General features: G+C 38.4%; 1 protein-coding gene and 1 long non-coding RNA gene across 4 annotated transcripts in view; one reads left to right on the top strand and one right to left on the bottom strand.

Moving 5' to 3' along the window:
* Positions 1–1128: 1128 nt before the first annotated feature.
* LOC125353252 lies at positions 1129–2418 on the top strand. The gene is made up of 2 exons (XR_007211297.1): positions 1129–1595; positions 1801–2418. It is a non-coding gene; the product is annotated as an uncharacterized LOC125353252 (long non-coding RNA).
* A 540-nt stretch (positions 2419–2958) lies between these two features.
* The window catches only part of Esf1 (ESF1 nucleolar pre-rRNA processing protein homolog), a 52977-nt gene continuing 43315 nt past the window's right edge, over positions 2959–12620 (bottom strand). For all 3 annotated transcript variants that reach the window (XM_048348777.1, XM_048348778.1, XM_048348776.1), the window contains exons 12-14: positions 5110–5186; positions 4383–4529; positions 2959–3637 (exon numbers count right to left, since the gene is read on the bottom strand). In XM_048348777.1, the coding sequence (XP_048204734.1) occupies positions 3344–3637; positions 4383–4529; positions 5110–5186 (518 nt within the window). In that variant the 3' untranslated portion in view covers positions 2959–3343. The remainder of the gene's footprint in view (positions 3638–4382; positions 4530–5109; positions 5187–12620) is intronic.

Here is a 12620-nt window from a genome sequence, read left to right as displayed (position 1 = left end):
ATAGATGGAACAATTTTTGGGATCCATTCATCTATTATAGGGCATCTGAGCTGTTTCCATAGCTTGGCTAGTATGAATAGTGCAGCAATGAGGTTGGATGTGCAAGTGTCTTTACAATATCCTAGCTTGTGATGTCTGGGTAGATGCCCTGGGGTGGTATGACTGGATTGTAGGGAAGATCTATGTTTAGTTTTCCTGAGGATCTCCATTGTCCAAAATGGTTGTATTAGATTACATTCCCATTAACAGTGCAATAGGGTTCATTTTCCTCCAAATCACTAACATTTGAACATTTGTCCTTGTTCAAATGACTTTAATGTTTAAAAGTTGCCAGAAAGAACTTGTAAGACCCATGTAGGCTCCTCTCCCAATTTCCCCTAACACGATAGAATCTATTTGCTTTGGCCCTGCCTGACGGTGGAGATTTCACCTCCCTATTTTGGCAAAACTTGGGTAATGTAGAACCTGCAGTTAAGTTTGGGCATAGACTCTCACTTTTTCATTCTCCTATGTGCCTGATTCATTCTAGCTTGCTTTTGGCAATTGCTCCTTTATAAACTTTTAGTGGAAGGTGATAATGTGAACCCAGAGATGCTGAAAATAGCTAATAACTGTAATGCCAGTAGTGCTTGTAGAACGAAGTGTCCCAGTTGCTTTAGAAGGGAGTTGGTCTCATTTCTTGGCTAGGGTACATGTCCAAAAATCTGGTAACCTTGCATCCTATTCTAAATACTTCAAGTTGCAAAGCCTGATCACAAAGTAAGAGAAAAAAACGTCCTTTAAGAATGTTTAGAGGCCAGCCTCTAGTGGCTCATGCCTGTAATCCTACTCAGGAGGCTGAGATCTGATTATCTTATCTCCAACTAAACACCAAAAATCTGGAAGTGGAGATGTGGCCAAAGGGTTAGTGTGCTAGTCGAGCAAGAGCGCTCAGGATACACACACACACACGTGCATGAAGAAATAATCTGAAAGAGGCACAAACCAGCCAGAAACCATGGATTAATTTGCCACTGTATTAACAGATGTAGATGGGCCATTAAGTTGACAGGGGCTTAAAGATACCTTTCTAACCCACAGAGGTTTTGAAAAATGACAGTCCATGGCTGAAATGGTGGTTAAGCTCTACAAATCCCTCAGTGATCCAACTCCTTTCAATTTACTACTCCTTTATACTTAGGTACTAGAATACTGCATTTGTTTAAGGATCCAAGATGGCTGCTCAAGCTGTAGCTACTGAATGCACATTTCAGGCAATAGAAGCAAAAAGGAAAGGCAGGAGACACATTTAACTAGTGTGAGTCCTTCAAAGATTTCTATCACTTATCACTTGTTTCTAGATAAAGCTGCAAACAAGAATGGGTACACTTTTATGTAAAACTTGATGCTCAAGTAAATAGTTCTATTTAAATATGGAAGGAGAGAACAAATACTGGAGGAAAGCCATTATTTTAGGTATAGACAGTTCCCTAAGGACCATGTACAAACATTCCCCTGGTCTCATCTCTTCAATAATTTGTACTATGGCCTAATCACTGATGTAGAAGGTTTGTGTGTATGTATGTGTACACCAGTAGCAGGGACAATTTAACAATGTCAGTTACTTTTACTTTGTTTTGGCCAGTCCTGGGGCTTGAACTCAGGGCCTGAGCACTTGTCCCTGGCTTCTTTTTGCTCAAGGCTAGCACTTGAGCCACAGTGCCACTTCTGGCCGTTTTCTATATATGTGGTGCTGGGGAATTGAACCCAGGGCTTCATGTATATGAGGCAGGTACTCTTGCCACTTGGCCATATCCCCAGCCTGTCAGTTACTTTTAAATACATGATTCTCTTCGGTTACTCTACATTTTTCTACCTGTTAAGACATTTAAATGCATTTTTAAATGCTTCCCCATTTAGAAACTGTTTACATTTCCTTATTATTCTGATATTATTCCTACTTTTGCATTTCTTAAAATATGCTATGTTAGGGGCTGGGAATGTGGCTTAGTGGTAGAATGCTTGCCTAACATGCATGCAGCCCTGGGTTTGTTTCCCAAGTACCACATAAACAGAAAACCTTGGAAGTAGCATTGTGGCTCAAGTGGCAGAGTGCTAGCCTTGAACAAAAGGTGCTCAAGAGACAGTGCCCAGGCAGGAGTTCAGTCCCCAGGACTGGCCAAAAAAAAGCTACACTGGTGAGACTGAATTTTTAATATCAGTGTCAACTTTACTATTAACTATAAACTTAGAAAACATGTACTAACCCTTCAGAAGGTACTATATTTGTAGCTTGTCCCAATCTTTTTGGGTTTTATTTATTTACTTGTGTACAGCACATCTAACTTTCTTGACCAATTAATAGTTTTCTGGTCAACTAATAGTTCATAAAGTCTGGACCAGATGAGAGGGTGTTAAAGCCTAGAAGGTACATTTTAATTAAAAAAAAATTGGCACTTTCTTGAAGGTGGTTACCCTTCTAGAGTATTCTAAAAATCTGAAGGACTGAATTGTTCCGTTGCTACAAACAAAAAAACCACTGCAGATCTCATGAACATTTCAAGTGTTACAAGCCATACAAACCTGAAACTGCTTTTCATGGAGCGGAGTTGTCCTTAGAGTCACAGTGCTAGGTATTTTCCCAGAGACTAGTTTATTCCAAGTTCATAAAATGAAACATTTTGTAGTTTTATTCATAAATTAAGTCTATAAACAAAACTACTAAAGATAACACATGGCAACAAAGTTTTTAGTTTCTGAGCTTTATAGATAGAAAAATAAATTACCTTGATAGCTTTATAAATCTACATTATTTCTGCAGAATTTAATGTATTACATATACATATTTTCTACAGACTTAAGAAGAGATGTTGCTCTAATTTTACATAGATTGTAAAAAAGTCTTCTTGATCTAAGGATCATGGTTTGAAGCCAGTCGGGGGGAAAATGTCTGTAAGGCTCTTTTCTCCAATTAACCTCTCAAAATCTGGAAGTAGAGCTGTGTGTGGGTCAAGTACTAACATGCTAGCCTTGAGTGAAAAAGCTCAAGCCTTAAGGTTAAGGCCCCACTGCCAACACAACAACAAAAACCAGTTTAGCTAATTTAGAGTAACTTTCTACTAGCAGGAAATTAACCTCTCAATTATAAAAATGCTATATAGCTTATAATTCAGGAAATTTAATTGTGACTAATCTGTGAACATGTACACTATAAACCAGTGTACCCCTAATTAGGTACCCTTAAATAGGTATGTATGGGAATAAACTTTATTATGGTCAGAAAAAGACTTGTTCATGGTCCTGTTAGTCCTGCTATTTCTGTACAATTTAGAAGACATTCTCAGTGCAAAGAAACAATATCAGGTTATTTGACTCTCTGTTTTTTTCTTGCTTGAAATTGTTCTGTTTTGTTCTTCACAGATTTGATCAGCATTGACAAGGCAGGATCAATGGACTTCTTTTGTGATGCATTTTCAATCTCACTCTCCTTTTTCTTTATCATCTGAGTAAGTTTTTGTTCTTTTTGTTCTCTTTGGCGAGCTTTCTCCTCCAGGATCTTTTCCATTGCTTTTGTTTTCTTGAAGTTAGGATCTGAGGGATCCACATTGAACAAGTGGGAAGTATACATTGCTTGAAACCGTGCATCACTAACGTTTACCTAAAAATTCAAAAGGAGTAAATAAAGGTGGTAAGGTATTGGCCAAAACCCCCACAAAATCAGCAGTTTGCCCTGATAATAGAAACTTGTTTTTCCACATTAAAAAGAAAAAGCTAAACAGTTGTACATATGCATTTCAATTCAACAAGTCAGATTATGACTACAATGCTTCTTGAGCAATGTTACCCCTTCCACTGTTCTCTCCAATTCCACAAATTTATAGTGGAATTTTAAGTCCTACCCCTGGAATTCCACACTGTAGAATGTGCAGGGTGTGTTGCTTTCATCAAAGGGAAACCACCTACTTGAAAGGTATCTAGAGTGGTGTGAGCACATGTGCTGTGTATATGTGTGTATGTGCGCACGTGTTGCAGCTTACAACAACAATGATTACTTTGAACTAATAGGAATGGTTCCTAAGGGAAGGTTCCCTTGCATATAGCACAAAATCCAATTCCTGGAATATATAAATAAGCCATTGGGGACACACTCCTGATGGAGTTTTATGCAGTTACTGCATTCTGAGTACATTAAGTAGCTACTAAAGGTAACTCAGATAAAGAGATTTAAAAAACCTTGTTTGGTTTCTTTCATGAGAAAATCAATTCGTCAAAAACTTCAGTATAACTGAAGCAAATGTGAAACTCTGTAATGGTGCTGGGGCTAGAACCCAGATCCTCGCACAGGCTAGGCAAGTGCACTACTACCACTGGGCAGCACCTCAACTGACTTTATTCTTGGTTACCTCAAAATCATCCTCTATTAATTCTTTCTTTTTCATAAGCTGTTTCTTCTTCTTTTTGCTCAGATTCTGGTGCTCCACAATTTTGCTGTAATTAAAGTGCTTCTTGCCATCTTCTTCCTCATCCATCACAAGTAAAGCCATTTCAGCCTGCAGAGAGAAAAAAAAGTTGAGACGTGTAGTTGTGAGTTTCCCCCCACTTTTACTATGAAAGTATTATTTATATGTGATGAATATTTAATAGAAAGAGGCATTAAGCTGCAAGCACAAGTAGCTAACCAGGCTCACTCACAGACAGTGATCTATGAGACTCAGGGGTAAGAGAGAGATGACAGCTATATTTAAAACCCAGACCTCAATTCACTTAGTGTGGCCAATTAGTATACTATGGAAAATAGCTCTCAACTCTGTTAAATATAAATTTCTTTTTTACCTTACCCTTTTTAAAGTAATAACATTCAACCCAGAAAATGACACTACACTTACTTTGTGATGCAAATTATACTTTCCAGATGTGTGCTTTAATAACCAGATTTTCTTTTGCTTTTTACCATAATGCTTGATAAAATGGTAATATTAAAGACCATGTGGCCAAGATATTTAGTTATGTATTATTAATTCCATTGCTGATGTTATTTTTGAAATTAAAGACAATAAAAATTCTGTGCACACTTTCATTTAAATTGCATGTATTGATACTCTATGATGTCTAACAAAGACACTGTTCTACCTTTTGCTTTTCTATTTCAGTTTCCTCCTCTGGAGATGGGCCATCTTTTGAAGATTTCATTGATTTTTTCTTCGTACCTGACACAACAAATAAATCAACGTAAGAGGGTTAAAAATTACACAAAAGCAATCTGTTCACATTATAAGCAAAAATGCAAGATGTCTAGGAACAAATAATCTTAAGGGTCAAGACTAAAGGAAGAAAGGAAGAAAAATCATAGTACCAAAAGAAGGCTGTGGGTGTGAATAATTAACACAGTACTTCTGAATGGCATGGCTGAACACTATCAACAAAAAAAGACTGACAGGCATGATGGCCAATGCCTTTTGTAATTTCAGCACACAGGAGGCTGAGGGAAGAGGACCATGAGTTCAAGGCCAGTCTGGGCTACACATTGAGACCCTGTCTCAAACCAAACCAAACAACAACAACAAAAAATCAAGTAAAATAGCCAAAAAGTCACCATGCTACAGAATAAGTACAATGGAAAACAATGGCTTAATACTTAATACTTTCATAGTGGAATAAGATGAGATTATTCTGGAAAATTACCTCATAGACATGATGGAAAAGATGCAGAAAATATTAGAGAACAAATACTCGATCTTAAAACACACCTTTAGAAAGATAACTTGATAGTCACAACGTGGAAGTGGAAGTACAAATTCTCTAAGCGCGCGCGCGCGCGCCGCACCAGTCCTGGTGCTTGAAATCAGACCTGGGCATCGTCCCTGAGCTTTTCTGCTCAAGGTTAGTTTTCTACCACTCGAGCCACATTACTGGCCTCCATTAGTGGCTTTTGGGTGCGTAATTGGAGGTAAAAGTGTCAAAGACTTCTTTCCCAGGCTGGCTTTGAACCACAGTCCTCAGATCTCAGCCTCTTGAGTATCTAGGATTACAGGTGTGAGCCACTGGTGAGATAGCTCTCCAAGATAAATTTGATCTTCAGCTTACTTTCTGGGTCTATGATCAGGAAACTACTTATGGTAATGTGGTCCTTACTGAGGCCTCTAAACACTTCTAACTTTGGTTTTCCCCTGAAGCAATGACTCTTGTTAGTGGTATGAAGTGTGGCATAAGGAGCTCTGAAAGCTATGTGGAAGGGCCACTGGAATGGTATCTGTTCCTGTTTGGGAAGTGGGAATCACAGGCAGCAGGGACTACTGACTATTGTTGTCTCCTTATATCTGAGCTATGCCACTGAGCACACTGCTATCAGGCCTCACAGTACAAAAAACACCCAGTGCTATTCTATTGTACTTTGAGGCCTGAACCCCTGTAGCTGCCAGGTCTAAGCCTGCAAGTGCCCCTAAGATCCTCTGCTGGGCACTATACTACTTTAATTAGTAGTTAGTTAGACAAGCTGACCTTCAGTGAACCCAAATGTGATATATGATATAATAATAATAACAGCATCGATCTGTGAAATATCCTTACCAAAAACATTCAGTATAAATAGAGGTGAATGACTATGCTATTCTACATTCAAGCTTATCACAAATACAGGGACAGAAGGGAGGGACAAAACACTACTACAAAGTAGCATATGAAACCTTAGCCCACTAACTTGGGCTCTGGAAAAGACAATGTTTTATAAAGGAAGAAAGTATATAGAGTGTCATACATTAAAATGTACTGGAGATAATATGCACTGTGTAAGTCATGTATGTGTGTGTGTGTGTGTACTGTATGTACATACAGTGCTATAAAACTCCCAGGACAACTGGCTATTCAAATACTGAAGAACACAGATAAAGCAAAAGGCAAATGGTAGTAATTGCTGAATACAGATGATACTCTCATTTTTCCTAATTTCTGAAAGTTTTTGAATTTTCACATTAGTACCAGCGGCTCATGCCTGTAATCCTAGCTACTCAGGAAGCTGAGATTTGAGGAGTGATTCATGGTTCAAAGTCAGCTGGGGCAGGAAAGTCCATGAGACTCTTTATTTCCAGTTAACCACCAGAAAAAAGCAGGAGTGGCTGAAAGTGTTTGCAAAGTGTCAACCTTGGGTAAAAAAGCTCACAGATAGAGCCCAGGCTCTGATTTTATTTATTTTTATTTTTATTTTTTGTAATTTATTTATTAATTAAACAAAATTTTTTGACAAAGTGTTGTGCCAAAAGGGTACAGTTACATAGTAGGGCAGTGTGTACATTTCTTGTAATATATTACACCCTGTTTTTCTTTCCCTTCCCTAGGTCAAGTAGACATATATACAATACACAATGTACCAAGAACATATACAGTAGCCACGTGGCCTACGCCAAAGAAAATTCGCCTAGGGCTTTAACTGTAATGTTGACATTAGACAATATGTCGACAGTAGTCTTATATGAACGTACATACATAGCTTTTGAGATATTGTATTCCACTGAGAGGTCAATTTTTGACCTTTATATGTTGAGTAGTTGTTTGGTTTTAGTTACATAATGTTGGGTCGCTGACCCAACCCTGTGGGAAATACCATTTAATAAGCAGTTTTTGGTTTCACAGACCTGGTCTCTACTGTCTCTCCGTCACCCCATCTTAACAGTCAGCCATGCCCCTTTGTTTTCTGTGTTCTAGGCTTGTCTCGCTCAACATTTGTTCAAGTTCTGACCATTTCCCTGCGAATAACAATATTTCACTATTCCTAATCGTTATGTAGTATTCCATTGTGTATAGGTACCATAGTTTTTGGATCCATTCATCTGTGGAGGGGCATTTGGGTTGATTCCACAGTTTGGCTATTGTGAATTGTGTCCAGGCTCTGATTTTAAGCACCAGAACCAACCAGACAAACGAACGACAACGAAAAATGGTTGTTACTATCATAAACTGCCTGACTTTCTTATTTAAAGATCTCATAAACCATTAAGAATATTAACAATTAAAGACTTAAGGGGCACAGCTCAGTTGAAGAGAGCTTGTCTAGCATGTTCAAGGCCCTACACCAAAAGAGAATCAACCAAAAACTTGTAAAAAAATAAAACCCACAAAAACCAAACAAAAAAAAACAACCCACCAGTTAGAAACAGATTTTTAAAACTCAATGATTTTTTTCCATCTCACAAATGGTAACTGAACGTCTATTGTGTTTCATAAAGAAATGGTAAATCTGTAGCAGGCAGGCAGGCAGGCCTTGAGATTCAGTGGAGACAGGAAAAGGAAGTAGAAGGTAAGGTCAGTTTAGCACCTAAAGCTCATGCCACCTGTACCCTGATCTCAGCTGACCACATTACTTTTGCTATTTGCTAAGAAAACAAATGCAATCCAAAGTGAGCTTTAAAAGGCTCCCACAAGTATTCTCTGTTGTGCAGGAAAATGGATTTGAAGTCCAGTATAAACCATTTACTAGCTAGTGGCCTTAACTAGAGGCCTAATTAAACTTCTCAGTGACAAAGCACACTCTAAGGTTTCTGTAAGTATTAAATGAATTAAAAAAGGTGAGTGCTTAGAACAGTGCCTGTTATACAATAAGCAGTATTTAAGTGTGGGTTGTTACTCTGATTATTACTTGCATGCACGATGTAAACCAGTTCCATCACTTGAATCATGGGTTTTATCTCTCTTATTACCTCTCATATACCATTCTAGTAATTATTCCCTTTTTTCCTTGCATCATTGATTTTTTCCCTCTCTACTAGACCATTTATATCAGCACATAGAACTCATGAATCTCTCAATTCAAAACCAACCAACCAGCCAGGTGCAGTGGTACATGCCTGTAACCTCAGCTACCCAAGAAGCACTGGTAGGATCAAAGTCTAAGACTGGCCCTGGAGAAAAGTTAGACTTCTTTTGAAAAAGTAACTAAAGTTACAAGTCTAGGGGAAGGGCTGAAGTGGCAGAGCACCTGCCCAGCAAGCTCTCTACATTCAAATCTCAAACCTCAGCACCACCAAAAAAGCCAACCAACCATCCAAACAGACGTGAAAACCACCATCATCAACAACCACCGCAAACACCCAATCAAAATGTGTCTTGATCAGGCTAGTGGGCCACTTCCCTGTTCCTCCTCCCTTACCAGGCCCTTGGGATTGCTTTACTGGTTCTTCCCTCTCTTCTTGACTTGTAACTATTGTATAGTCTGGGCTGGGAATGTGGCTTAGTGGTAGAGTGCTTGCCTAGCATGCATGAAGCCCTGGGTTCAATTCCTCAGCACCACATAAACAGAAAAGGCCAGAAATGGCACTGTGGCTCAAGTGGTAGAGTGCTAGCCTTGAGCAAAAAGAAGCCAGGAACAGTGCTCAGGCTCTGAGTTCAATCCCCAGGACTGGCAAAAAAGAAAGAAAGAAAGAAGGAAAAGATTGTATAGTCTTTGGGCTCAGTCCTTGGATCTTGTTCTATCTATACAATTCTTAAGGTTCTTTCATCCAGTTTAAGGCTTGAGACATTTCTATGTTGCTGTTTTTTATTTTATTTTTATTTCTAGCCATTAACTCCTTTTAAAACCAAACTTGAATTTCAACAGCCCCTTGAGATTTCTTTTGCTCACAGAATGAAAATATAGTTCTAGGAATTTCTAGAAATCCTTTTAGCCTTATTAAATAGATTATATCAACTAAGGATTAGCAATTCAAAAGTAAAACAGATATGGACAATTTGCTGCAAGTAAGTGTTACTGGAACTGAAACATGCAGAATGGTAGATGAGATGCTCTTGTCCTGAACAAGAGACAGTGTGCAGCAGCTAAGGGTACTTAACTCTGGAGCAGTTGGCTTGATTTAAATATAGCAGCTTGAGCTGGTGCCCTTATCTGTAAAATGGAGATTTAAGTAATGACAGCTACCTTTTAGGGTCCTGATGGGTTAATAGATTAGCAATTAAGAAGAGTACAGTTAATGCCTAGTAATAATTAAAACCCACTATGTGCCATAAAGTAGTACTATTATGTAAATCAATTAATTATAATTGTATAAATTCATCTTTACAACAATGCTATGTGGTAGGCTTATTATTTACTGTAATTCTACTTTTATTTTTTTGGCCAGTACTGGGGCTTGGGACTCAGGGCCTGAGCAATGTCCCTGGCTTCTTTTTGCTCAAGGCTAGCACTCTACCTCTTGAGCCACAGCACCACTTCTGGCTTTTTCTGTGTATGTGTTTCTGAAGAATCAAACCCAGGGCTTCATGCATACTAGTTGAGCACTCTATCACTAAGCCACATTCCCAGCTCCTGTAATGATAGGTTTTGTACATGAAGAAATTAAGGCACAGAATGGTTCATTTGTCCCAGGTTTAGTAAGTGAGAGAATTATGGCTTACACCCAACCATTATGGCTTAGGCTCTCTAATGACACTCCTAATAACACATACTCCCTTCCTTTATAAATGTTACTCTCCTGGTAATGGGCCTTTTAGCTTAGAATGCACTTGACTGTAAAGAAACAAAAATTAAAGACTCAAAACATGCAATCATGGCCATGGCATTTGTTGCACTTCCAAGAAAGGATATTTATGGAAGGCATCCTTCCTCTGCAAACTGAAAATCTTTAGTCCTATCTGAAATGTTTTTAGGGAATAATGCATTTATCTTAAAATTATAAGTTTCTGTCTACAGTCATGTGTTTTTATAGGTAAGTATCAAGGTTCTACTTCTTAGAGCTACATCTCAATTCCATCGCCTTGGCCACTGTGCTCCCAGATGGCCTTCTGCAGGAAGTGGACAAGGGCCATATGCAGAGGATCACTGTGTGGCAGGAGAAACACCAGGCTGCATAAGATTAATGCACAAAGGAGATAAAGATTCTCACATACAGCTGTGGAATATAATTTCAAAGAGCCCACAATGAACTGCTCCAGATTTTATAACAACCCGGTGAAAAGTCATAAAAATAACATGAAAGGCAGACTGCAAGAGGAAGAAAAAAAGAATCTCTAAGATTGTCAAGACTAAAAGTGATACCCAATTTTAGCATGATGAAAATTTCTTTGCTCACAAAAATTTACTATCTGCTAGGTTGAACTATTTAGTGAAAAGATTAATAATGTACAGAGATCCTTTCTGAGCTGTTAACAAGATCATATTAAAAGGGTACATCTCCTTTTTTAAAAAAGTATCTTTCCTCTAGACTAAAGTTTTCAAACTTAGCTTACATGTACAGTACCAAGGAAACAAAAGTTCCTGCTCTAAAATATTAAAGTAAAAAGAAATCTTACAGTCAGTAAGAAATAGTACCCTCTAAGCTGGGCTTAGTAAGTAGCACAGGCCTGTAATCCCAGCACTTAGCAGGCTGAGGCAAGAGGATTTTGAATTCCAGATCAGTCTAAGCTACATAACATGACCCTGCCACAAGAATAAAAAGTATTTGTAGCTGTAATCCTACTCGTTCAGGAGGAGGCTGAGTTCCAAGGCAGCCTGGACAAACAAATCCAAGATTCTTATCTCCAATTAACAATCTGGAAGTACAGCTGTGGCTCTAGTGATAGAGTACTAGCTTTGAAAAGAAAAAACTCAGAGGCAGTGCCCAAGCCTTCCTATGGGCACACATACACAAAATCTTATATCCTTCTGGAAATGCTATTAAAAAGTATGCAAAGGTGGATTCTAATAAGTCAAAGGTCAAATACCAACAAAGACTTCAAGTCAGATGTTTTACAGTTAACAGCATGCTCAGAAGTGTTCCTGTCTGCCATCTTTATGATGTAAGCTGAACAATCTCAAAAGTATTCTATTCTGGCTTTTAACCTTTTGAACATGTGCTCCATGACACTGAGCTAAGCATGCCCCAAAATATGTCTGCCATCTGTCCTTTGTGAACTATGACCTCAAACTGAGCATGCTCAAAAATGGGCCCATTTCTAAAGAGCTCTCCTTTAAAAATATGTATTGTCTCTCCAAATAAAATCCCCATGTTTCTTTGTTAAAGAAATGCATTGATAGGGCTGGGAATATGGCCTAGTGGTATAGTGCTTGCCTCACATACATGAAGGTCTGGGTTCGACTCCTCAGCACCGCAAATGTAGAAATAGCCAGAAGCGGTGCTGTGGGTTCAAGGGGTAGAGTGCAAGCCTTGAGCAAAAAGAAGGCAGGTACAGTGCTCAGGCTCTTGAGTTCAAGCCCTAGGAAAAAGGCACTGATTTAGAAACAACTTTCATGTTCCCTTTACCTGATATAGGTAATAAGTCTTTTCCACTATTTTACTTTTAGTTGGGCTTACTTGCAGCTTTGTATTTATCACAATGCAGGCCCACTACATTAAGGTACAATATTAACTATGCTATTTAGGTTGAGCTCTATGGCACTGCCTGCAGCAAATATGTATAAACAAACACAGTCCATCTATTGTACAATAGACAATGTCTTTGTCTTGTTTAATGGCAGAACTTGAATTACACATTCTTCAAAATAATAAAAATTCAAATTCATTATCTTAAATATTTTTGGAAGCTGGTCATGATCACTTCCAATGTTCGACAATTATTTGTTTTGACAAATAGTGAAGGCAATACTATGCTGATACAACATACATCACTGGATCACTGGAGTTGTCTTATTAAGGAAAAACCCCTCACAGATTGATGAC

This window comes from Perognathus longimembris, chromosome 6 (assembly GCF_023159225.1).
Source record: "Perognathus longimembris pacificus isolate PPM17 chromosome 6, ASM2315922v1, whole genome shotgun sequence".
In the NCBI taxonomy this organism is placed as follows: Eukaryota; Metazoa; Chordata; class Mammalia; order Rodentia; family Heteromyidae; genus Perognathus; species Perognathus longimembris.
This window is presented reverse-complemented; position numbering and strand designations above follow the sequence as displayed.